The sequence below is a fragment of the Oryzias latipes genome, chromosome 2 (assembly GCF_053564925.1).
Source record: "Oryzias latipes strain Hd-rR chromosome 2, Olatipes_Hd-rR_3.1".
NCBI lineage: Eukaryota > Metazoa > Chordata > Actinopteri > Beloniformes > Adrianichthyidae > Oryzias > Oryzias latipes.
In genome coordinates, this window is record NC_136238.1 from 43,376,543 (window position 1) to 43,404,350 (window position 27,808).

Sequence of the window (27,808 nt, forward strand, 5' to 3'; positions counted from 1 at the left end):
CAGTCTCTGGGAGATGTTGTTTTTCCTAAGCACCCTTAGGAAGTGCAGTCTCTGCTGGGCCTTTTTCAGCAGCTCAGAGGTGTTTACTCCCCAGGTTAGATCCTCCTCTATGTGGACCCCCAGGAAGCGGAAGTCTGGCACTCTCTCCACACAGACCCCGCTGATGAACAGTGGAGAAACAGCAGTTTTCTTCCTCCTGAAGTCAATAATGACCTCCTTGGTCTTTGTGGTATTGAGGAGCAGATTGTTCTCCCTACTCCACATCGTCAACTGATCCGCCTCGTCTCTATAAGCAGACTCATCTCCCCCCGAAATGAGTCCCACCACTGTCGTATCATCTGCGAATTTGACAGTGGTGTTGCTGTGGTGAGCAGGAATGCAGTCATGGGTGTACAGGGTGTAGAGCAGGGGGCTTAGCACGCAGCCCTGTGGGGAGCCAGTACTGAGTGTGAGGGCCTTGGATGTGTGTGGGCCCACTCTCACTCTCTGACTGCGATCAGTAAGAAAGCTCTTGATCCAAGAGCAGGTGGAGTGTGGAAGTCCTAGTTCCATCAGTTTATTTACCAGTTTGTGAGGGAGAATGGTATTAAACGCTGAGCTGTAATCCACAAAGAGCATCCGCACATAGCTCCCCTGTTTCTCCAGGTGGGACAATGCAGTGTGGAGGACTGTGACTGTGGCGTCCTTCATGTCCCTCCAGCCTCATCTTTTCATGCATTCCTCTTTTGTGTTATGTGCAACTTAATTATTAAACATATTTTCACTAATATGTTGTTCACTGAAGGTCACACGTTCCCAGATGTTCTTAGGGAAAGTGGGTTCTCCTCGGCTCAGGGAGGTTCTGATAGAGTGATGTTTGGCATTTCAGGTTCTGATGGTTCTGGAGGAGGTTCTGCCTTCAATTTGGATTTATGGAGAGTTTTACAGTCAGCCTGCAGCTTTGCTCTGAAACGGTGATAGAGAAGAAAACTCTTCTTCATGTTTGCTCTTTCCACCTTTTTTCATGTCTCTCCATTCAGCAGCAGCTCACTGACGCGTAGACTTGATGACTTTTGAGTGACAGCTCAGAGGGATGGGATTCTGCTTCTTGCTGTAAAATGTGACAGTCTTTAATGATCCTCCCGTGTGTGCGTGAGTCCGCACGCAGACACACAGCCTGATGCGCTGAACCAGCTGGTAAAGATGCAGGTCAAAGTCATTGGAATTTATGGAGGAAAAAATAACATTGTAATGGTTCAACAGAGCTGAAAATCTATGAATTAATTTTTTCCTGACGGAAAAATACTTTTTTTAGCTTCTCCTCTAATGACCGTATTTTGTGCTCTCGTATTTTACGCGGGAAAATAAACTCTCAGCTGCAGAGGATGTGAACAGGTGAACAGGTAGAGGTGGGGGAGGGGCTTTGGCTTCAAACTCTGTCAGAGATGGAAACACGGCGTCAGATTCAGACGCAGCTTTCACTGCAGGAGTTAAAGCAGAGACTCTCTGGGATGATTTAATGAACTCAAACATGGAAACATGATTACTAAGTAGAACTCTCCAAAATAATAAACCTGATCTCTCCACATTCTCCGTGTCTAACATGCATTGATGCACACATGGCTCCATGCAGCGATCAGACCATAACTTTAGCTGGTAGCTCCGCCCACACGCGACCGTGGTATCAGGCTTTAAAGAACACACTTTCTAAGAGGCGGGATGGGGCGTTACACACCCCCAACAACAGGTTAGATGACAGAGGCCATTAGGCGTCTCTGCCTGGTGCGTTCACTGAGCTTCAGTACATAAGACTCCAACAGCATGAACCTTTCTCAGCTGTTTATTTTCCTCCAAAATGCTTTTTAACTTGTCTGACAGTTCATGTCGTCCCTCACATTGCTCCTTTTCTTCTGCTTCAAATTGGAAGCATGCTATCTTTGATTTTAATCTGCTAGACTCCAATGATAACCTTTTTACAGCATTTTTTCTTCTTCTAGCTTTTCTGTGAGAGACTCATTTTCAGTTTCAAGATGCTTTTTTTCTGAACGTAACTCCTTGATATTTTCACTGTGTCGGTCTGCGTGTTTGGTTTTGTTGGGGGATTGTCTCTCCTTTTTCAGCTGCTTATTGAATCATCAAGGATCAAATATTCCCGGTTAGGTACAGTATCTAGAATTATTCCTTTCTGTTGACCGCTGGCCAAGAACATTTGGACGGATGTTTGGTCTCAAATTCCATTCATCAAGATTGCTGTTTTTCCCAAAATCTTCTTTTTCACAAAGGAGTCTCTTCCACTTCCTGTCCAAGTTTTTCTCTGTAATATCTGGTGCATTTTCTGGGATTAAACATCTCATCCACCTTAGGGCATCTTTATTTAAAGATGTCAACCCTTTCTTTTTCAGTTGGCTTAGTAGAAAAATGTTCCTATTGAAGATCTGCCTTGGAGCTCTGACAGTTTGCTGCTAAGATTCCCTCTGACAGATCTACATGCAGCCCTGATGAAGCCATCTGAAAAAAGACTAACATTCATTCAAAAATGGCTCAAATCAGGAAAAAAAACTTTTAACAGTTTTCTTATATTTGCGATTTCTTCTTTAAACATTACCTTAAAATCTTTGAGAACATGAAGCCACTACCACACCTGGCAGGGAGAAGTTGAAAGAGTCTTGTTGATTCTTGAGTCCTGACAAAACATGCCACTCACAGAAAAGTGTCACTAAGATTAAAAGTAATAGTTAGATCTGAAGTAACTGGGAATAATGGCTTTGTGTTGTTGCATAAATAATTACTTTGTGGGTGTATTTTTGCTTTGATACATAACTTTTTAAAAACCATGGTGGAATCAGAACATGGGATTCTGTTAAAAAATGTCATTACATTCTGCCTGTACTTTCACACGGTTAAATTAAATAGCACAAAAATTGTAAATAGCAAACATTTTTATCTACATTAACAGGTAACCCTTAAGAAAAAAAAAGTGTTTTTCTAGGTATTTTCTTACAACTCTCTAAAATCAGTGATCAGTTTAACTTTGCTCTTGTAGTACAGTTTTACTGTAAAAGTGAGAAAAATAATAATGTGCCTCTTTTAGCAAATGATCGCTCATTGTCGCTCATTAACATAATTCTTCTAGACGTTTCTATAGACAATTGAGTCTGTAAAATCGAATTCCAGGGGTTTTCTCAATGTTTAGGGTGGGCTTTGGGAGATTTTAATCACCTTGTAAGTTTCATGAAGCTGGGAGATCGACCCAAAATCAGAAAAAAAGCTGCGGTTGGATCACAAAAATGTCCAGTAAATACACTTTACTTTCCTGAATGAAAGTCGAAGTAGACGCTATTCCAAAATGCACCGCGATGCAGATATTAACTACATAAACTTTTCAATGCGGAAACCAAGTTTTTCAATGGCAGACTGAACATGCGTGAACGGTATGCGCAGTGACACGCATTGCGGTCCCTACTGTTATTCTCTTTTATGGTAAAAACCACAAGAAACAATTTTGCACAAAACCTATAGTTTGGCAGACATTGTGTGCCAAAATCTACGATTTAATAATTCACGGTTTTTAGGAAAATTAATTTTTTTAGACTGATTTCCATTAAATTTCACACACATTCCAATAATTTCAGTCTTCAAACACCTCAGGAGTTTTGTCGAACTTTGACCTCAGGAAGAAGCCGCCATCTTTGATTTTTAAAAACAGCACCTTTAGTATCAGATACTTACAAAAACTTGTCGTTGGGATTTTTATTGATTGTCTCGTAACTTTTCAGGCATCAATGGCAAGCTACTGTTGTAAACTACTAAGTTGTAGATTTTGAACGTGTGGTGAGCTCGCTAAAGGGGCACACTCATATTACTCCTTTATTTTTCAAAGAGTTTTTCTGAGTCAGTTTATGATGCTGATAACTATGCTAGCACTTGTAGCCACATTAGCATAACTAGCATGGTCAGCATAGTTAGTATCTTAATCAATGAGTGCTTCTGAGTTAGTTGAGAAGGAGGGGTTAAATGTGCGTAGTGGCTGCTCAGGAAGTGGGGTTTGGTCAAAGGTGGGTGCTTAGAGTGGCGGTGGTGTCTAGACTCAGGCGGCAAGGACGACAATGGGGCATAGATGCAGGTAGTGAGGGCTGGTGGACCATAGAGGTGGGCGGTGAGGGCAGGTAGAGCGGGCAATACAACGCCACTCAAGACTTTAATTTGCAATTTCATATTCTTAAAAGGATTAAGAAAATTAATTTATTTCCATTCAGCAGGTTGTGGACTGACAGCTCTTCTCGTAGGGGGTAGGGGGGGCCTTTTGTAAAGCTGGGATACAGAGAGAACTTTTTTTTTAAACCACTTCATGACACTCTTACAAGGACGTTTACGTTCCAAACAATGGTCCTTCAGGGGCTCCTCCTCCAAATATCCTGAAAGAGACTGTTACATTTGTATTGGCATTTTTACAATACATTCCTCCAAACATAAAAAAGCCTTCTTCTTTTGTTTTTGCAGGCCTCCCCCAGCATTGGCTGACTGAAGAGGACAGTCTCTGCAACCCACAAAGGAACTTCAGATTGGAACCGGAGGAACCAGTTTTGAGGGTTCAGTTGGAGCTGAAGATGGGAGCAGGAACCATGTCTTCCCTTCAGTCTCTGAGAGAGTTGATCAGCGAGCGACTAGCTGCTGCTGCTGAAGAAATCTGCAGACTCTGTGAAGGAACCATCGCCCAGTACGAGGAGGAGCTCTGTCGTCAGCGCAGACTGCTGGATGTCATCTGGAAACCACAGCTGCAGCTCCACCACATAGGTATGTCACCTTCATCACACAAACACAGAAGAAGACCTTTGAGCTCCATGCTCTTCTTTATAGGGACCCGTCTGTCACTCAGTGGTGGTTCTACACTAACTTACTTCCCGGGCGAGTAACCCCCTCTCTCCCCGCACACATAGAAATTTGATGACTTCCTTTTGTGTTCTCTATCCTTATTTTTCCATTTTACACACAAAAAATCATAATTTCATAAACTACATGGATGTCAAACTCCGTCACACAGGCGGCCTAAATCCAAAACACGCTTTGAGTTTTGGGCCAAACAAGAAACATTTACTGAAAACACTAAAGCTAGACTTTTAAACTGAACTGAACATTAATAAAAACAGAAAGGAATATCAATCCAGAAGAAATCAAGTTAAACCTTAAATAACATATAATATTTTTCTCTCCATAAAAATACATTGTCAAAATTATACAAATATGAACATGCTACAGAACACAGCCTGGAGATATGTCATCACTTTTAGCTCTTATAAAACATTAAAAACGTAACCATAGAACTCCTCACTGGGGTTACTTCAAAAATATTTGGCATTTTCCTAATTTTGTGCAACACCAACAGTAAAAACTCAGCTCTTAGAGCTAATGGAAGAATTTCAAAGATTTCAGGTTAAAAACGAGCGACGAGAAAACCGGGTCGGCATTCTGGAGAAAAGACTGGACGATGTGGAACAACAAGTAAGGATGAATAATGTCATTCTCACTGGAGTACCGATCAAACCTCGGGCAAAGCTAAATGCAGCTGGAGCTAGCATTGCTAATGCTGATCGCGCCAGCATAGCTAGCAGTCCAGAAACGGAGAGCGGTGGAGAGTCTCTGGATCACCAAGTGGAATCATTTCTCACGTCTAAAGGGATTTCCCTGGATCTCAACACCATGGAGACCTGCTACCCACTCCCCAGGAGAAAGGAGACGGATAAACCAGCGATCCTCATCAGGTTTGTGAATCACAAACACAAGCTAGCTCTGATGAACCAACGTAAAAATCTGAAAGGATCTGCTGCTTATCTGAACGACCATCTGACCAGGAGGAATGCTGAAATCTCCAAACATGCACGGCTTCTCAGGAAGCAGAAGAAGATTGAGAACACTTGGGTTAAAGGCTGCAGGATTTACGTCAAACCACTCGGTCCACCGGACCGGTCCAAGGTTCTGGTTGTGAACACCATGAAGGACTTTGAGAAGTGTCTTATTTCGGTCGTCTGAAACAACATGGAGTAATAAACCAAAGAGCCAAATAATTTCAAGAAATATGACGCCTGGATTCATCACTTTCTCCATCTGTCTGACGTCACCTGAATCAACAGCGGAGAGTTCTGACCTGCAGACAATCAGCTGTTTTTTCAGCAGAAGAAGAAATGCCAACCTTGGACAATTGACAGATTATGGACCCTTTTATTTTACTTCACAGCATTACTTTATCATAAAAATATGTAAAAAATAAATGAATAAATAAATAAATAAAAATACAAAAAATAATAAAACAAATGATTAATCAATTAATGACAATGGTTAAATTGATTGACTTTTATTGATATTACTTCATTTGATAATTTGATACGTTGATTCATGATTTTTCCTAATGTAACATAATTTTGCACATATTTTTAACTTTTGATACTTGATGAAATTTTGCTATGAAAATTCCTGAAACAGTGTTGTGTCTATTTTACTGATATAGTATTATTTTTTAATCATATTAATTTTTTAATTTTTAATAATTTTTTACAAAATAATTTAAGTAATTCATCTTTGTCGTATGTTTTATTGATATTTCAAGATTCTTAATTCTGTCTGATAAAAGCTATAGGAACTGGACTTCCGGAATGCCGGCATAGAGGAGACACGCTCAGTCTGGGGCTCCCGCACTCGGTTCACTAAAAACTCCACAAACTCGAAAACAAAACAACAGAAAAGAAGATATGAGTGAAGGAAACACCCTGCGGAAAAGCCAAAGAAAAAAAAAAGAAGTGAACGAGCTGACCGAACCAGAAAGTATCGAGCACGAGATGGAAGAAGCGGCCAGCGAAGCTAGCTCGGACAACGAGAACCAGCGAGGCCACAGCGACACAAAGCTAATGCTAGACGGGCTAGCAAAAATTAGCGCTCAGATCCATGACTTGGACACAGAGCTGCGAGGGGCAAAGAACGAACTGAAGCAAGAAATATCTTCCCTCAGGCAAGATATGGACCGACAGTTCAAGGAGCACCACAACACGCTGGAAAGCCAAAAAGCCGACCTAGCCGAAGCCCAGACTCGCATTGCAACTTTGGAGGAGAGCAACATGGAGGCGAACGGTGAGCTCAAAACAATGCAAAAACAGATGCAACTTCTGCGGGACAAGGTTACGGAATCTGAAGCCAGAGCCCGGAGAAATAACATCAGAATCTTCGGGCTACCAGAAGAAGTTGAAGAGGGCTCAGTTATAACTTATCTAAACGATATGTTTAAAAAAGAGCTTCTCATACCGGCGGACTTTGATCTCCAGATGCAGCGCGCACACAGAACCCCCCCCGATGAAACCCAAAGCAGGCCAGCGCCCGAGGCATGTCGTGGTCAATTTCTTAAGTTTTGCAACGAAAGACATGATCCTGAAGAAAGCTTGGCAAAAGAAAATAAAAGTGAACGACCAGCTCATCCAGTTTGACCACGACTACCCAGCAGAAATTGTTCAAAAAAGGCGCTCATACTCGGACATTAAAAAAGTTCTGAAGGAGCGGGGAATCCGTTTTCAAACCCCATACACAAGGCTGAGGGTTCATTGGAAAGAAGGCGTACAAAGCTACAACAGCGCGATGGAAGCGGCGGAAGACATTAAGAAGAGAGGGATCCATATCAACACTCCAAGCAGCGAAAACAGCAAGGGACTGGACCGGACCCCAGCAGCAGAGGGATGGCAGCGCGTCGGAGGGACAGCGCGGCGTGCACAAGAGAGGCTCCAGGAATACCAGAGGAAATAACCACAGGGAATCCGTAAATGGAGCCAATTTAAACAAAAAAGGCCGAGACGGAGCTCACAGACTGAGGAGGAAGGAACGTTGGACAAAGCTAGACTTATGTCTAGAGGCAGGCTCCCATCTGGAATGAGGACATCCTGCCCACCCACCAACGGGGACGAGAGAGGAGAGATGGATCATCCTTTCTCCATGTGGAAGTCAGAATTTACGTTTGTGTTCAGGTTTTACATTTTTTTACAATTTTTGTTTTCAGGGTCACGTTCTAGGTGCATAAATAGGATTGTTATAAGACAAAATGTGTAGTTTGAGTGTCGCCTCGTTAAATGTGAATGGGTTAACCACACCCAAAAAGAGGGGGATAATTCTGCAAAAATTAAAAAAAGAAAATATACAATTAGCTCTATTGCAAGAAACCCATTTAAATGATCAAGAACACGAGAAACTTAAAAAACTAGGATTCAGAAATACATATTACAGTTCATACAAACAAAGCCGCAAACGAGGAGTCGCTATTCTGATATCAAACAAAACTCAATTTGAAACTGACAAAGTCATAAAGGGGAAGGACGGGCAGTACATCGTTGTTAAAGGACGAATGGGAGATGCAGTTTTGACAATAGTCAATGTATATGCCCCACCTGAAAGTGATAAACAGTTTTTTAAATCCCTGTTTAACGTTATTGCTGAAGAGGCCGAGGGTATATTAATCTGCGGAGGGGACTTCAATGTAGCCTTAAACTTTAAATTAGACACAACTAGTAAACATAAACATAAAAAAACTATTGCCAAATTTGTTAAATTATCCATGGAAGAACTGGGATTGCTGGATGTGTGGAGAAGCTTAAACCCCCGTAAGAAAGATTACACACATTACTCCGCAAGTCACAAAGTACATTCACGAATAGACTATTTCTTTGTTTTTAAATCAGATATTAATAGAGTGGAAGAATGTAAAATTGAGGGTGCAGACGTGTCTGACCATAATACCCAGCACATGAAAGTAAATATATCAAATAGGAAGAAACAAACAACATGGAGACTGAACGTTGGGATTTTGAATAATGAAACCATTATAAAGGACATAAAAACCGACATAAAACATTATATGGATGACAATGACAATGGTACGGTAGACCCTACAGTGTTATGGGATGCTCTTAAAGCTGTAATTAGAGGAAAACTAATAGCGAAAACAGCATGGTTGCGGAAAAAGAGAATTCAAAAATATGAAGAATACTCTGTAAAATTAAAAGAACTCGAACAGCAGCTTATAAATAAAAATACAACAGAAATATACCAACAAATACAAAATATTAAAAAACAAATCAACCACATATTAAAGGACGAAATAGAAAAAAAGATGATTTATTTCAAACAAAGCTATCAGGAAGTAGGGCCTAAATCAACAAAATTACTAGCCAAAAGAATTAAAAAACAACAAACTCTGAATACAATCTATGAAATCCTTGATCCCGAAACCAATAAAGTAACAAATAATCCAGAGGAAATTGAGAGAATATTCACTAATTACTATAAAAAGCTATATTCACAACCTCCTTCAGCCTGTGAACAAGATAAAAGAAGCTTTCTGGAAAATATAGATCTGCCATTTATCGGATTAAATCAAAATAAACTACTTACAGCTGAAATTATTACAGAGGAAATATTAAAAACCATAAGCTCTTTGAAAAACAATAAATCACCAGGCAGCGACGGGTTTCCAGCTGAATGGTATAAAATATTTAAAGAGGCGCGGACTCCAATACTACACAAATCTTTGAATTGGACCCTACAAAATAATAAAATGCCTATTTCCTGGTCCGAAGCAATTATTTCAGTTCTGTTGAAACCAGGGAAAAACAAACAGTCGTGCGCTAATTATAGGCCTATTTCAGTACTAAATATAGATTACAAGATCTACACGTCTATAATCTGTAAAAGGATAAACACTTTTTTACCTGACATTATTGATGAGGACCAGACGGGATTCATAAAAAGTCGCCAGACACACGACAACATTAGAAGAACCTTACACTTAACTGAAAGAGCCCAAAGAGAACATATAAGTACAGTTCTCTTAAGTATTGACGCGGAAAAAGCTTTTGACCGCGTTAATTGGGAATTTTTATTCTTAGTCTTAGAAAAAATGGGATTTAATAACAAATCGGTTGAAATTATAAAAACAATATATTCACAACCAACGGCTAAAATTGAAATAAACGGGAATTTAACAGGAACATTTAAATTGGAAAGATCCACTAGGCAGGGTTGTGGACTCTCCCCGACTCTGTTTGCTCTTTTTATTGAGCCTCTGGCACAGGCAATTCGAGAAAAACCTGAAATTAAAGGAGTTTCAATGAATGGCGTTGAACATAAAATAGGATTGTTTGCTGATGACCTAATAGCGTACCTCGAACAACCAGAATCATCAATTCCACAGTTTATGAAACTGTTGGGAACATTTGAAAATTTATCGGGATATAAAATTAATATTTCGAAAACTCAGACTCTAACATTCAACTATGTTCCCTCTGAATACATTAGAAACAACTTTAAATTCAATTGGAATATGAAAAGTATTAAATACCTAGGAGTAGAAATAACACAAGACTTTCAACATGTAAACGTTAAAAATTATTCAGAAGTACAAGACAAGATAAAAAAAGACATAGAAAGATGGTCAACACTCCCACTAGATTTCAGCTCTAGAATCGAAATAGTGAAAATGAACATATTGCCGCGGTTTTTATTTCTATTTCAAGCTCTACCAGCACAGGTCTCCAACACTCAATTTGCAACGTGGGACAAAACAATATCCAGATTCATATGGGACAACAAAAGATCCAGAATAAAATATGGCACCCTCCAGCTTCCAAAGAACAAAGGAGGTATGGCTTTACCAAAGCTAAAAGAGTACTATATCGCCTCACAATTACGGTACTTATGCTGTTGGTGTAACCCCCATTATAATGGAAAATGGAAAAATATTGAATGTGAAACTTTACAAGAACCTATTCAAAACATTATTGGTGATAAAGAGTTATATGAAACAAAGAAAAGGCATTTAGATCCCATAACAAACCATACACTAACTATATGGTTCAAACTACTCCAAAAATACAAAATCTTAAATAGTGCAAAAAAATTAAAATGGGTAGCATATGACAGGCAATTTAAACCAGCAGAATATGATCAGACCTTAAATATTGGACTACAAAAGGAATAACAGCATGGTGCTTGCTAGAAAAGGACGGACAGCTGGAGAGTTTTGAGAACTTGACTAAACAATTTCACCTTGAAAAACAGGATTTTTTCAGATACTTACAAATGAGAAACTACCATAAGAAAGCAATACAGAGCGACTCCTCTGGGGATGAAGGCGGGATAGTTCACACAATAACAAAGACATATAAAGATAACAATACTAAATTGATTAGTATGTTATATAAATCATTGATGGAATATGACGAAAACACAACTTTGAAAGCAAAAGATAACTGGGAAAGAGAATTAAACATAAAGATAACTGAACAGGACTGGTTAGATATGTGGAGACACCACCATACCACCACTGGATCTCGAACGTGGAGAGAGTTTGCCTGGAAGAACCTTATTAGATTTCTCATAACACCTAAACTGAAGAGCAAACATTTGAAAACAAATCAGAGCTGTTGGCGCGGATGTGGAGAAATAAATGTTGACCACTCTCATGTATTTTGGAAATGTCAGAATGTGACAGGTTTTTGGAAAATGGTGGGCGATCTCACATGCAAAGTGCTGGGATACAAAATTCCTTTGTTGCCAGAACTGTTTTATCTGTACATGTTTTCAGGAAACTTAATCCACCAAAGTGACAAATACTTATTTAAAGTCATGTCACTAGCCGCTAAAAAAACAATAACCAGAAACTGGGGCACTACGGAGATCCCTTCAAAGGAGCAATGGACTTCAACAATCAACAACATATATTCAACGGAATTAATAACATACAGGCTGAAGCTGCAAGAGGCACAACTACACCGAAAGTGGAAAAAATGGACACTGTATAACAGATAGACATGTGAAACACCTAGACTTGACCTTTTTCTTTTCTTTCTTGTTTTTTGTGATGTTGTCTGAGATGTATGTTCATGTAACAAAAACTAATAAAAATAAAGTTATAAAAAAAAAAAAGCTATAGGAACTGGATAATAATAAATCATGTAATAAAATGGTTATAGTATAACGGGGTGGGATTATATAAATTCGCTTCCTTCCACTCCCTTTCAAGCAATATTTATGAATGTCTAATTAGCCTAAGTTTGATTAGTTATTGTACGAATGTATAAGTTATGATTGTATTGTTTTTTGTGTATTATTTCTATTTGATTGCTTGAAATAAACCATTTCAAATTAAAAAAAATCTTCACAGATTTCAAAAAATGTCCCATAGCTGCTCACAACAGAGGACACACTCTGGACTTGGTCATTACCGACTCCATATGCGAGTTGAGTTGATTGGAAGTTTAATTCCAAACGAAGACGGAAGAGTAGTTTGTGTAGTTGGTGGTTTACACATAAATCTATGTTTTTGTGGTGCCTGCGGAGATGCCCTACCATGTTAGAGTTGCCGCCTGTGAGAGAATATGGTACATGCACATACATAGTGCAGCTTGCAAACCGTTGTTTGTTTGTTTGTTTTTTTGTTGACAACGCGAACGTTGTCAACATAACTCAATGGAAATCCAATATACCTCCACACCAGCGACTTCCGTGAAAGAAGAGGGGATTCGAGTTCTGTTGATGGGTCTCCATGCTATCTTTTGAGTGGCTGTTAGAGGAGGTTGACTCGCAGCACTTCTTTTTTTAAAAACTTTATCAACAATTAGACTCGCAGCCCTTCAACATGTTTTTTTCTGCTTTGCAAGTAACCAGACGCAGCATGGGGGCGTGGCAGCATCGACGATTCCATTTTTGAATTTGAAGTTCAAGACTGTGACTTAATTTCGATCGATTTCGATTTAAAGTCGAAATCGTGACACCTCTTATAGAGAATAATAGCAGAACTTTAAATGTGACCTGTGTAAATCATTTAACATTCAATTTAAATTAAATATTGACATTTTTAATGATATATTTGCTTATTTATTTCAAATTTTAAAGAATGAATGTCACATTTATTTAATTATTTAATGGCGTCTATATGTATTATTTCAATGAGTCTCTTCTGGTCCTCCAGACTCCTCAGACATTTTCTCCAATGATCACAGAGTTTATTGATGTTTGACGAAACCCAAAAGTCCTGGAAACATATAAAAGGCTCCTTGTTGTGTTTGTGTTCCTGCAGTTCTCCCCCAGCATTGGAAGATTGAAGAGGAAGATCTCTGCAACCAGCAGAGGAACTTCAGGGTGGAACAGGAGGAACCAGAACCTCCACAGATTAAAGAGGAACAGGAGGAACCAGAACCTCCACAGATTCAAGAGGAACAGGAGGAACCAGAACCTCCACAGATTAAAGAGGAACAGGAGGAACCAGAACCTCCACAGATTAAAGAGGAACCAGAACCTCCACAGATTAAAAAGGAACAGGAGGAACCAGAACCTCCACAGATTAAAGAGGAACAGGAGGAACCAGAACCTCCACAGATTAAAGAGGAACAGGAGGAACCAGAACCTCCACAGATTAAAGAGGAACCAGAACCTCCACAGATTAAAGAGGAACCAGAGGAACTCTGCATCAGTCAGGATGAAGATCAGCTTGATCTGAAGCAGGAGACTGATACCTTGATGGAGATTCCTACTTATGAGGAAGATGAGAACAGTGAAGCAGATCTAAACAATCAGCAGAGCTTTAATGTAACTGATAGTCAGGATGAAGAAGGAAACCAACATGAAGAATCTACATCACCTACAGATGAAGAGACAGACCCACAGAACAGAGATCAGAGGAAGAGGAGGGACAGAAGTCATGTCCAAAGTGTGGACAGCTCTGACATGTCAGCAGGTCAGTGTGACTCTGATCTTCATCTCCACACTATCGGTATGTTCACTTCAACAACGGTTCTATCTTGAGCTTCAAGCTCTCCAAACATGCAGTCCATCAACAGCGTGTCCTGGAAGAGTCTCTTCTGTCCCTTCCAGTTGAAAAGACAGAAGACATTGTTGGTCAGTGCAGCCCACAACATTCTTCAAATCAGATGATCTTAGTAAGTCCCTCCAGCTAACGACAAACAGGAAACCTTAACAGATCAAAGAGAAAATTGCTAGCAGATAAAAAAGTCCAATCTGTTTTGTCGTCTGTGGTTCTAAGTTTGTAGTTCAGTTCTTTTCAGCAGATTTCTCTGTCAAACCCAAAATCCATCTAAACCTCTTTGATGTCTCCATGTCTCCAATTCCAGACATTCAGACGGATTCTATTTCCAAAACTACATTTCAAGCTAAAACCCAAAGACAGGGTCCTGCTCATGGATCTGCAGACAGAAAAGATTCAAATCCCTCCAAATCCCAAATGGTTGGTTTGTCAGCTACACGCAAGACAAGGAAAACGTGTCATTCATACTAACTGGCAGAATGCAGTAACATTAAACTTTCATATTAAGGCGGGGGCCGCAAAATATCATCTTGGAGGCCGCAAATACCCAGCGGGCCGCGAGTTTGAGACCCCTGCTGTACACTCTGGCACTGGTACACTAGCCGCAGGTTGGAAGAACGAATCAATAGTTTGCTTGCTCATAGCTCAGACGCACATATCAGGTTATGATGATATTTGTCTCCGTTTCCTTCCCACAGATGTTTACGCATGGTCAATTATCTCAAGGCCCCTCCCCCTCCACGCATTTTAGCCACTTACAGTGGCTTTCCCTATTCTTCTGACTAGGGCTGGGCGATATGGCCTAAAAATAAAATCTCAAATTTTATTTTTTTTCATTCGATTTCCGATGTTTTTCCCAATCCCCCCCCCACCCCCCCACCCCCCCAATCAAATGCGAGACAAATGTAACCCCCAGTTCTGGGATAAATAATAAATAAATAAACACACTCTTGGAATCAAAGTTAAGTATAAGATTTTTCTTCTTCTCACTCCCTTTTTGGACTTGTTTAAATAATTTTGTCTTGTTTTTGTCTAATTTTTTATTCTACACTTGTTTTCACTTTCCACAATAAAAAGGTTACTTCCTTACTTGAGGTCCCAGCTGTGTTTTCAGTCCCACTTTGTAGTGTAGACTAAGAGGAGACAAACATTCACCTTGACAGTAGCACCATTTTAAGGATTAACAATACAGCTCATATCTGGGGTCTAAGGTTTTAAATAAATTAAGAAACCCCGTCTTCTGCACAGAGATGATCATGAAGCAGCAGGAGTCACAGTAAACATTAATTCATTTAATCAATTTATCGCCCAGGCCTACTTCTCACACGCATTGGCCGCCTCACAGACAATCACTCAATGAAACGCGAGTGTGTGCTCGCGTCTCATGAGTGAGTGTGTGTGTGTGTTAGCGTGTGCGCTCGCATCTCATTGATTATTTCATTGATTATTTCACTGATCATTGACATGCCCCTTCCACGTTTAATGTATAAAAATATACGGAGGGTGGGGGAGGCAAATTTACTGGTAGCACACTGAATGTAAAATTTAGTCGCACACTCTCAAATTTTGGTCGCAAATGCAACCATTTTGTCGCAGTCTGGAGCCCTGAAATACAAGAAGCAGACATCAAGTCTAGAGTCTCCTATTTAAAACATAAAATCAGTAGGAACACTCTTTCCACGGCTAATGTTTTTAGCACGTATTAGCCTAATGCTAACCCTTTTTTCAGGTCCTTGCAGCCAAGAAAAAAACACTGGCCATACAGATTAAAAAAATCATGAGTGAGCAGGCCCTTAATAATAATCATAACAGTAATAAAAGCACATTTAGAAGATCGTCTCCTGCAGCTTCCCGTTGATTTTGCTGTTACAGGACAGCTACAGCCCCATGAACAATGCTAACAGACATTAAGTGTTTTTTTACTTTATTTGTGAGTCATATGATGCAGTTACATTTTTAAAATGAAAAAGTATTTCTGTTAATCCACTTTAATTGTCAAATTAGATAAATCTAACCGAAATTTGCTACACATTTACTAAACAATTTTTTGAAAATGAAATGTCAAATACTATTTTCTTTATCATTTTAATTAAGTGACAGAATACGCGGTGTTGAGGAAGAAGATGAAAAAGTGGTTTGGCGGATTGCTTTTTCTTTTTAATTTTGAGTAAACAAATACAGCTTCATTTGAAAATAATAATAATAATGATCCTGTGTTTTGAAACTGTTGCCGGTGAGATGACAGGTGCAGAGATGTGGGCTCATCTGTGGATGAAACGTGAGTGCATGAGTGGGAAAAGCACAAAGCAGATCTGCATGTTTATGACTGCACAGCTGTTTTTTTTGGTCATGTCAGTCATTTTACATCTAATTAATGAAATGATTAAGATTGGACTCCGGTGTTTTCGGTTCATTGACCTGTCTTGCAGTCGAGAAAATGGATTCAAGTATTTCCATTTCATTCCAGAACTAAGCAAAAAAGCTATTTTCGTCCAGCCTTGGATCTCTTTTGCTGGTCATGAAGGCCAGTATGGGGTGTTGTTACTTTAGGGTCAAACAGGAATTATATTATTCAGGAAATGCTGAGGCTAAGTATCCCATCGTGCATCACACATTTCCCATAATGCATCTTGACCAATCATGTCCTGAATTTCGGGCCGGGTCGGGTTCTGACTCAGGCTTAAGATCTTACCTGTACTTTACGCTGATTTTGCTGTTCCAGGACAGCTACAGCCCCTTGAACAACGCTAACAGATTTCACTATGCTAAACTTTTGGCTTTTGCTGGTTGGATCAACAGGCACTGATGTCATTGCCCCGCCTCCCCGTGGAAATGCTAACTGGAATTGTGTTATGCAACACTATTCGCAGGGTGGATGTGAAAATGAAAAGACAATCCCCTCTTTGCACTTTTATTTTAATTATGACACAGAATAAGTGGTTTTTAAGTAGAAAAGGAAAAAGCATTTTGAATTTTTTTTTTAATATGAGTCATATGATGCAGTTACATTTTCAAAATAAAAAAGCATTTCTGTTAATCCATTTTAATTGTCAAATTAGATATATCTACTGTAACTGAATATTGCTACACATTTACCAGATAACTTTTTGAAAATGAAATGTCAAATACTATTTTCTTTATCATTTTAATTAAGTGACAGAATAAGCAGTGTTGAAGAAGAAAATTAAAAAGCGGTTTGGTGGATTGCTTTTTCTTTTTAGTTTCGAGTAAACAAATGCAGCTTCATTTTGAAAATGAAAAAGCATTTCTGGTTTTGTCTATTATTTTTAATTATGCTACACAAAAGCTACCATAGATAATATTGTCCGAAACAGAATTCATCGTACTGCTTTTGTCCGGAGTCACATCATCAATAAATACAAGAGAACCAGGTCCAATAGCAGCCATACATGCCCACACCATGACATTACCACCACCGTGCTTCACTGATGACATGCGATCATGAGCAGTTCCTTTCCTTCTTATACTCTTCTCTTTCCATGACTCTGGTATAGGGCTGTGACGATAACCGCATCACCGCACTTTTTTTTTTTTTTTTACATTTTCAATGTGGTGCTTGATTGGAACTATAATAAACACATTAAACATATTCATCTTTGCTGATAATTTACTTTTTCTGCTAGTCCTGTGTTCAGACTTTCCTTCTTTCTTCCAGACTGTCCTCTCCTCCTCTCCCACCGTGCCTGTCACTCTCTCTCGTCTCCGCGCTCTCACTGCCTCTGCTGCACGTGGCTCCCTTTACACACAGAGGCGCGCGCTTTCAGAAGCACACATCCTCATTCTAAAGGCCCGTACACACCAGGACGAATATTCGCCAGGCATTATTCGCCACGTCTTTTGTGTTCACACCCAGGCGATTTTCACTGACGACGAGCCGAGCCAACATGCAATTTCATTCCCTGACATTAGATGGCGCTTAATGTAAAACAGAAATACTCCTGTACACAAGGTGGTTTTCACTCAGAAGAAGAGAGCCAGTATTTACGCGCTTGTCAGAATCATACAAAGAAAACATGAATATTTCAAGCACCAGTAGCTCCAGCTCCAGTTCCAATGATGAAGAAATTATTGTTCTGTTGAATGATGAAAGACGCCGGAAAAGACGCCGATTTTGGGTACATCCCATAGTTACGAGAAGAGAAGAACATGGTTTTATCGACTGGTACAAGAGCTGAAAATGTATCATGAGCGTTTTCGGGGATATTTTAGAATGTCCGTCATTATTTCTTTGCGTCAGTGTAGACGCTACTTGGCGTCTCTCTTCTTTGCTGGTATGTGTGCTCAGAAAGGCAGTGTTGTGTTTGAGCGCCCCCAAGTTGTGTTTTACTGTAACTTCAGAAGCTCCAGACACGTGTGCAAAAGCGCCATTCTCATTGGTCGAATAGATTTTGACGCGGTGCGTCAAACCAAAAAAACGAACCCGAGGCGTTTTTTAAAAAAGGGACGCTTTGACGCGTGGCGTTTTTTCGCGTCGGTGTGCACACTCACGTTGGTGCCCTTTGTTTAGTCAGGAGGCGTTAAACGTCGGCAACTATTATGTGCAGCGCAAAGTTAACATGTCTGTATAAACAAAGGCGGAGCTTCCTGCCCCGTGTTATTCATGGGTGTCAGGCTTCGTGGCTACCGGAAAGGTGACAAAGTGTCTGCAGCCTGTTTATTACTGGGAAATATAAAATATTCGGAGAAGATGTCTTTACCAAAGAGTACAGGTGACACTCGCGTGCAGCTACAGAGCAGAAGAATCAACACGCACCAATAACACACGTGTGCGCACCTTCCTACACAAGACGCTCTGTGCTCACACACACAGTCAATCTACAACACCTATAGTTAGTAGTTAGTTCACAAGCTAGATAGGTTGTTGTTAGTTGTTACTGTTATTTGTTAATAAAGAATAATGCATCGTAATTTTATTTATTTCCGATGCGGCCCCGGGGGATTTGGTGTTTTTTTTTTAATTTATTTTTTATCTTGGTCTCATCTGTCCATAGGATGTTGTTTCAGAACTGTGAAGTTTGTTTTAGATGTTGTTTGGCAAACTCTGGTCCTGCCTTCCTGTTTTTGAGGCTCACTAAGGTTTTACATCTTGTGGTAAACCCTCCATTTAGGGAGTTTTCTTCAACAGGGACAGAATTATTCCTTCATCCACCTCAGTTTTTTTCTGTAATCTCCCGGGTCGTTTGCCGTTGCTGAGCTCCCGGTGCATTTCTTCTTCTTAAGAATGTTGTAATTGTTATAAGGAGGGAATAACACACACCTGGCCATGGAACAGTTGAGACTTACTTACATTACTTTTGGTTTCTTAACCCTTGTGCTATCCTAGGCACTTTAACATTGGGAGTTGGGTCATCTAGACCCACTAGACAGTGTGCTGAACCTTTTTTCTTCAATGATTTGTGATCTTCACTGGTGTCCGTGGATGACATGAAATCCTCTCCACCTTTATCCACCTTAGTCATGGTAGGGAGAACACGTCAATGGAAGGGGGGGTCATAAGATAGCACAAGGGCTAACAAGTGGGAGGCACATATGCAAACTCTTGTAATTCACACACCGCTCACCTGATCTGGAAGTAAATACCCTCAAATTAAAGCTGACGGTCTAATTCATCGTGGTGGTTTATAGAACCATATACGTTGGAATTGCTCCTGTCCCAATATTTACAGACCTGACTGTATATCAGATTATTATTTTGTTGGAATTAATTATTTAGTGGAAACGAAAACCTTTTTTTTTTTTTTTTTTTTTTAACTTGTCCTGTCCAACAGCTGGGGAAACAGATGAGAGCTGAAGGCCTCTTGTGTTGGACAGATTTTACTTTAACAACAGGGGTTATGAATCTTCAGACAAACCAGAGGAATGTCTGAATAAACCCCTTTTGTAATTGAGGCCAAACTTTATTAGATTCCATCATGTTTGAAAATCTTTGGTGTTGGACCGGACGGAAAAGGAAAGGAGGGAAGAAGAGAGAGAGATGTTAGAGAGGAGGGGGGATAGAAGGGTGATAATAGGAGGGGGGGGGGGGGGGTAGAACCATGAAGCAGCCTAAAGCAACAACTTTACTGGATGTTTATCATTATGGTAAGGCTCAAGTGTAAAACAAATCTCAAAGGGCGGGGCCTGTCCACACACACATTCAAATGTTATAAACACACCTGTTAACTGCAAAGGTGTCCACATGTCAACATGTACACAAAACATGCACACAATACAGATATTGTTCACACACGCATACTTATGCCTTTAAACCAACTAGTGTGAAATATTTCATTCAATCATGCAAACTGTTAGTGCAAAGGTGAGCTAGCACCTGTGCTCAGGTGAGTGTTTATGTTCTTCTAAATGGATGGTGGAATGTGAAAAGAAGGAGGGAGAGTGTCCAGCCATCCCCACACCCAGACCCCCGCCACAGCAACAGCGGCAGCCAGAACCCCCTTTTTTTTAACCCATGGCAGATCACGGGCTCCGTAGTAATTCATTACGTTACTCCATTACTGACAAAAGTAACTAAATTAAAGTAACTTGTTACTATGTAATTCATTACCCCCAACACTGTTTATTGTTAGTAGTCAAACTACGAGGAGCTGTCCAAAACTCTATACTAAAAAGCATAGACTATATCATCACTGGACATTAGAGTCACCCCCCCCCCCCCCCCACTTCCAAATAGGAAGTAGCTGCTGTCGCCAAACTCCAATAGACCTCTATAGATAAATAGGCAGCTGTTACTCAGTCATTCTAAATAGACAGAATTACCATTCTTGCTGTGAAATTATTTTCTTAATATCTTGTGGGTAATCTAAGTTTTTTCATAACATTTTTTCTTTATTGCCAGTTACTCAAGCTATAAACTGACCAATCAGATGCCTCAGTAAAAGGTGTCGTGCCCGCTGGCCCCACCTCGAACGTTTGATTGACAGCTTCTTCCGAGCAGCTTTCAGTGATGTGGGCGTGGACTTTGAACTAGCTTATCATGATTGGCTACTGGTTGTTCTAAAAACGTGACTCAGACCACCTGACTAATCACTGTTGTCTGGCTCAAAATGGTGATTAGATTTGTTGTTGTTATTGACCAAAAAGATTATATCAGAACATTACGTTGTTGGCTTCAGTATCTTTTAGAGCTATTAAGCATTTTGGACCAATCATGAACCATATTTACAAAAAGTAATTAATTGACATACAGTTATCTTTGTTGTAGTAGGACAACAGGGTCATGATTAGTCAGTACAGAAAGTTTGGTGAAAATAGCTTCAGTATCTTCAGAGCTATTGAGCATCTTTATTATGAGTCATTTCTCTATTAAAATTTGATAAAATATAATAAATATTGACTTTTTTCACAAAGTATTGATTGTAGCATAAATATGCTGACGATTCTTCATTACCATATAACTGTAGAAATTCATTTGTTTTAGAGAGATGATTGATTTTTACTGAATGGTTTTTCCTCAGATATTGCACTTTGTTGATAACGGTGTCTTGGCAGCCGTCTCTCTGCTGTGTCTCCATTTACACCTCAAAGAGATCACTTCTCATTAAAAGTCAGGGGGAAAAAAAATATTTTTTTCTTTTGAAATGTATTTGTAGTTCACTCAGTTGTAGTGTGCTGTGATTCACAGCAGCAGATTCAAGCAGTTGAAATCACTGATTTGAGGTTGTAACTCAAATGAACACATGCAAATGCGAATTTGTCAGTTGTGATTTTATTTGTCAAACTTTACAGCAGAAGATTTTTATAAACAGTTGCAGACTTTTTCTTTTGCCACATTCTATTTTACGTTTTTAAGTTCTCACATCAAATCTTCATGCTCGTCCATGTTGACACATTTTTACCGTCTGAGCTGCCAGCAGCACCTTTAGACTAACACGCACACATAAACACACCCACCAACACCACCACAGGCAAGTTTCTGACCCCGATTGATGGGGCCCCAGACCTCGGTCCTGGAGGTGATTTCTAAATAAAATAAATACAATAACAGACATCCAGGGCTCGACATAGCCATTTGTCCGCTGGCCCGGTCCTGTTTTTCGAGCAGTGCGGACCACAAGACTTTATTTTTCACTTGTCCGTTCGGGCCACTTAAATATCTAACAGTTAATATATTTGTCACCTTTTTCAATAAAGTATATTTTGCGAAAACGTGTAGATTTACCTCGTCTTCATAATTTACTTTTTCTGCTAGTCCTGTGTTCAGACTTCAAGGGTTTCTATGGGAAACTTTTTATCACTTCTACTTCTCTCCCGCCTGCGCGCCCGGCTGTCACTGCCAAGCACCACGCGGCACGCGCTCACTCTACTTTTTTTTATTTTTTCAAACTTTATTGAATGTAACAATTCAATACAAAACAATGTTAAACAGCAACAACGAAGGCACAAGCCAGTGGGTTATTATTACATTTGATTATAAATCCGACACCGTCACTGAAGAGAGACTGAAGCATGTCAGAGATGTGGAAGACATGGCAGGAATAGATAGGAATATGTTAGATGGAGTAATGGGTGGAATTAGTAGTATGGACAGCAAGATATTTAATGAATGCGTTGAAGATGAAACTGTATGCACTAAGCTTTAAGCTGAATGTCAAAGAATCAAAGGCAACTCCAAATACCTGAATCTCAGACTCAAATGCAGTATAATGTCAGAGTACTTCATTTAGTTTTTCTTTACAACACTGTAAGCAGTAAGTATTTCTAGTTAGCTGAACGATCTCAGTTAGACCTGCATGATATGAGGAAAACTCGCGATATGCAATATCAGAGATTAAAATTGCGATAACGATATAATTTGCGGTATATAAACAAACAGCAAAATAACCAAATAACCATTCCCATTTTATTGCAACAGTTTAAAAATTATAATCCAAATCACCCTCGTTGACATAGGTGACAAACATCTAACATAATAGGGCTCATCTGATTGGTCAACAATGTGAAGGCGTCCATCCGATTGGTCAAATGCATTAAGGGATTTATTTGATTTGTTAAATGGTTCAAGCTGCCATTAGATTGTTTTAGCACATTTAAGGTTTATGATTTATTGCGATATTTGCCGTCTTTTGCGATATGCATATTGCAGAGCTGGATTTAGCGATAACGATAAATTTGCGGTATATTGTGCAGGCCTAATCTCAGTAATTTATTTTTATTTAATTTTTCAATTATTTAATTTAATTAAGTAACTAAAGTAACTAAAAAGTAAATGTAACTTTGCAACAGTAACAAAAAGCAGAACGTCAAGGCAGTCAGAGCAGAAAAGTAAATAAAACTTCTTAACTATTGATTAGGAACAAATGTGAAATAGCAGTGATTAGAAGCAGCATGAAAACTTCTGAACTAGTGTTACCTACTAAACTGCAGTGCTCTCTTCAAAAAATCTGAAACAGACTAGAGCAGATTTAAGTTTGATATGCTCTATTTTCAGTAATTGAAAAGTATAAAGAAGTGCTAGATGTCACCAGAATGCACCAAATTGCACCATATTAAAATTTTCGGGAGGGGCATGCCCCCGGACCCCCTTAAAGTTGCAACCACCCGCGGAGCGGCGGGTCCCGCTGTGCACTGTGTTGGGCCAGTAACTTTCAGGCAGGGCCAGTAACTTTCGAAAACTACTGGCCCTGTGGGCCACTGCAAATTTCTGGGCTGTGTCAACCCCTGACATGTGAATGTAACTTTATTAGCAGCATATTCCTAACATAACACAGCTGGTGTTGGGCTGAAATAAGCCTCAGAGACTGTGTCAAACATTTACTATAGATGCCTGCATCTTTACTGTCAATAATGGCAAGAATCCAAAACATTCCAATTGTTTTCAGACTTTTTTCCTTTTTGTAATTTCATATAAAAATAATTGGAGACAGAATCAGGTTAAAAGTACATTTTCTGTCAGTCCCTCTGTCCCCTTTCTAATAAATCTATTTATTTCAGTATGATTTAATTTGAGTATACAGTTAAATGACACTAAAGACCTGTTTGTACCATTTATGAATTATTTATCTGCAAATTAATTTCCCTAAAAAAACAAATAAAATATTTTCTTTCTATAACTGGTTCAGACTACAAGTTATTGAGTGAAAAAGCTCTCCTCATATGGGGGAGGTGTAGGGGGCCTTTTTCAGCACAGTTTGATACTGTTGTGCTAAAGAAAACAAAAAACTTTTTTTTAATTAAAAGTTTTTTAATGTGCATATACTGAATGATACTGCAATCATTTGTATTGATAATTAAGAATAAATAAAGTCACCGTAGTATTTAAAAGGACCTGTTCTTGTGTTTCTGCAGCTCTCCCCCAGTGTTGGATGACTGAAGAGGAAGATCTCTGCATCCAGCAGAGGAACTTCAGAGTGGAACAGGAGGAACCAGAACCTCCACAGATTAAAGAGGAACAGGAGGAACCAGAACCTCCACAGATTCAAGAGGAAAAGGAGGAACCAGAACCTCCACAGATTAAAGAGGAACAGGAGGAACCAGAACCTCCACAGATTCAAGAGGAAAAGGAGGAACCAGAACCTCCACAGATTAAAGAGGAACCAGGGGAACTCTGCATCAGTCAGGATGAAGAGCATCTTCATCTGAAGCAGGAGACTGATACCTTGATGGAGATTCCTACTTATGAGGAAGATGAGAACAGTGAAGCAGATCTAAACAATCAGCAGAGCTTTAATGTAACTGATAGTCAGGATGAAGAAGGAAACCAACATGAAGAATCAACACCAACTACAGATGAAGAGACAGAATCATCATCAACTACAGATGAAGAGACAGACCCACAGAACAGAGATCAGAGGAATAGAAGACACAGAAGACATGTCCAAAGTGTGGACAGCTCTCACATGTCAGAAAGTCAGTGTGACACAGATGTTAGAAAAAATCTTAAAAAGACTAATCTTGGTAAGAAATACAAACAATCTCCAATCAGGTCTGGTAAAAACTCAAGAATAATTACTAACCCGTCTGACTACATGGAAACTGGGTCTGATGAAAGATGTTATATCTGTAAAGAATGTGGTAAAAGCTTTTGTAACATATCTCAGTTCAGAATTCACACCAGAATCCATGCAGAACATAAAAGATTTTCTTGTAAAGAATGTAATAAAAGCTTTAGTCGCAGATCTAAGCTCAAAACACACATGAGAACTCATACAGGAGAAAAGCCTTTTTCGTGTAAAGAATGTAAGAAAAATTTTAGTGATGAATCTAATCTCAAAACACACATGAGAACTCACACAGGAGAAAAGCCTTTTTCGTGTAAAGAATGTGGTAAAAGCTTTAGTTGCAGATCTAGTCTCAAAACACACATGAGAATTCATACAGGAGAAAAACCTTTTTCGTGTAAAGAATGTAAGAAAAGTTTTAGTCGTATATCTTTTCTCCAAACACACATGAGAACTCACACAGGAGAAAAACCTTTTTCTTGTAAAGAATGTAAAAAATGTTTTAGTCAAATATCTAATCTCAAAACACATATGAGAACTCACACAGGAGAAAAGCCTTTTTCTTGTAAAGAATGTGATAAAAGTTTTAGTTGTTCATCTGATCTAAAAAAACACATGAGAACTCACACAGGAGAAAAGCCTTTTTCTTGTAAAGAATGTGATAAAAGTTTTCGTGATGTATCTACTCTCAAACAACACATGAGAACTCACACAGGAGAAAAGCCTTTTTCTTGTAAAGAATGTGATAAAAGTTTTAGTTGTTCATCTGCTCTTAAAAAACACATGAGAACTCACACAGGAGAAAAGCCTTTTTCTTGTAAAGAATGTGATAAAAGTTTTAGTTGTTCATCTGCTCTTAAAAAACACATGAGAACTCACACAGGAGAAAAGCCTTTTTCTTGTAAAGAATGTAAAAAAAGTTTCAGTCAAATATCTCATCTCAACAAACACATGAGAACTTGTGAGACCTTTTCTTGACAATGTAAGGATTTAGTGTAAACTCTAAATTCTAAACTTTTTTGATAAGAGGTCGACCTCTCAACCTCTGTATCAGAATCAGCAGAAGACTTTATTTTACGGGAGGGAAAAGTTCTGCATCTCAGAAAAATTAAATATTTTAAAACAAGTTTTTAATGCTTAAAACTTCTGGGGAGAAACCCCAATGTTCTAATGAACTCCATAGCAACCTGAGCTTTCATTTCATGTACACAGAGCCACAGGCTGATGGCCTCCATACCCTATTGATGCAGTAACTTCATTAGAGGGAGGCACAAGTGAGAATTGGATCTGTAGAAATGAAATTGTCTACATTTAAAAAAAAAACTTTGGTTGTTTTAATGTATGATTCGCTACAGGAGGTCCTTTGTCCCAACAGCAGTTAGACTATAGAATGACACAGTTTAGGACTGCTGAAACTGCTGCTGTATTTACATATTTAGTTATGACGTGTACTTTTACTTCCACTTTTTATTGCTGTTTTAACTCTTACTGACTATTTGGTTTTCTAACTGCTATATGTCTTGTTTGGCTGCTGTAACAACTGAACTTCCCTCCAGGGATCAATAAAGTTTTGTCTTGTCTTATCCTGACTTTCCTGAACAGCTTTTTTAGGTTTTCATCTTCTCTAAGCCACAATTATCAAAAGCAAAAAAGTAAAGGATCAATACAATTTAGTCTATGTGTAATGATACTAGGCAATGAGTTTCACAAAATGTGCAAAAATTGTTCACAACATGAATTATTTTAGATAATAGGAATGAGTTGTTTTGAATCATTAGAGCTAACATCTAGTAGAGTTAACATTTATTGGAGATGGGTATTGTTAAGATTTGATCTATTAACTCCTCTTAATCTGCAGCTCTTCACTCTGGTACCTTATTAGTATTCTTTTTTGTGGTGCAAGTTTACACTAAAATAAAATGATCAATAAATACTGTTAAGATTTTTCTATCCTGGCTTTTTGTCTTCTATTTTCTTTATTTTTGCTCCTGAACATTGATTTGGAGGATTGTTCCAGGTAGGATCAACTCCATAGCTGCAGGGGGCAGTATAAGGAAAATGTGAATCCTAATCTATCAGGTAGGTAAATGAGAAGAGGTATTTAACTAGGTGACGGTGTGCAGGTGGGGGTTTTGTCTGGCAGTCATGGTGAGCTGAACAACAAACATTTCAATGCTTGGATGACTTCAGCGACCCCATTGGTATGTTTATTTCAATTTCATTTATATTCTGATATTTGTGGGAACAATTTTCAATAGGGATGGGAATAGAAGCCTCATAGGGGTTCATGTAATTGTGCTGGAAAAATGAACCACCCATTCAGGGCTTTGAAACCACACAGAACAGCGGCATCTGGTGGTGGACTAGATGTATATCGACATGTTTCAACAAAGCTCCTTGGAACACTTCAATGTGGAAATGATGATAAAAAAACATAAAGCAGAAAAATTTTGTTAATGATGACTGAAGAAAGAGATGTATGCATTCTGTTAGAATAAATGTATCCATAAGTTATCCTATATTTACTCTGAACTTTTTTAACTGTAAAAAGTGTATACTTGTCTGCGAGAAACAGCCCTGAGAAAGCGGGAAGAATTTGTTTTCTCTGCATTGAACTGGGAATTCACCTTTGACCTTTTGATCCATGCCCTGAAGCCACAGGAGCTGACTGATGACCCTTGATCTGCAAAAAAGACCCTAATCCCCTGGGGGGAGTAGCAATCTCCTGGGAACGGATGTCTCTCTGTTTTATGACCATTGGGGGCTGTGTGTGTGTGTGTGTGTATGTATGTGCATGTGTGTGTGTGTGTGTGTGTGTGTGTTTACAACCACCTCCTTGTATGCTGTATGTTAGGTAACGCCCTGATTTTAAATAAAAGTGAGGAGGCAGACTCTTGAAAACTCAGAGCACACGTGGAATGGCTTGAGTATGTTCCTGTCTGCTCTCCTCGAGAAAAGAGATAAGTGAGTATGTGTCCTTTCTTCAAGCTCAAAAATAGTTAAGAAGTGTTGGCTTAGTTGT

At 39.1% G+C, this 27,808-nt stretch overlaps 1 protein-coding gene across 3 annotated transcripts; it reads left to right on the top strand.

The window, feature by feature from the left end:
* The first annotated feature begins 4,313 nt into the window (after nucleotides 1-4,313).
* Nucleotides 4,314-27,750, top strand: LOC144988897 (uncharacterized). Of its 3 annotated transcripts, none has more exons than XR_013652974.1 (4): nucleotides 4,314-4,773; nucleotides 13,085-13,741; nucleotides 24,134-26,987; nucleotides 27,442-27,750. XR_013652974.1 is itself a non-coding variant. In XM_078940212.1 (2 exons), the coding sequence occupies exons 1-2, from the start codon at nucleotides 4,587-4,589 to the stop codon at nucleotides 13,807-13,809; spliced, it is 912 nt and encodes a 303-aa protein (XP_078796338.1). In that variant the 5' UTR covers nucleotides 4,314-4,586; the 3' UTR covers nucleotides 13,810-15,724. The 3 variants fall into 3 exon arrangements, 1 of the variants encoding a protein (XP_078796338.1); XR_013652975.1 differs by having other exon boundaries at nucleotides 27,641-27,750; XM_078940212.1 differs by lacking the exons at nucleotides 24,134-26,987; nucleotides 27,442-27,750 and having other exon boundaries at nucleotides 13,085-15,724.
* The last annotated feature ends 58 nt before the right edge of the window (nucleotides 27,751-27,808 follow it).

What these genes read in the sequence shown, in the direction of transcription:
- LOC144988897 (XM_078940212.1), top strand. Translation starts at nt 4,587, where the DNA reads ATGGGAGCAGGAACCATGTCTTCCCTTCAGTCTCTGAGAGAGTTGATC. An exon ending in GCTGCAGCTCCACCACATAG is followed by an intron (nt 4,774 to 13,084) that starts GTATGTCACCTT and finishes GTGTTCCTGCAG; the next exon opens with TTCTCCCCCAGCATTGGAAG.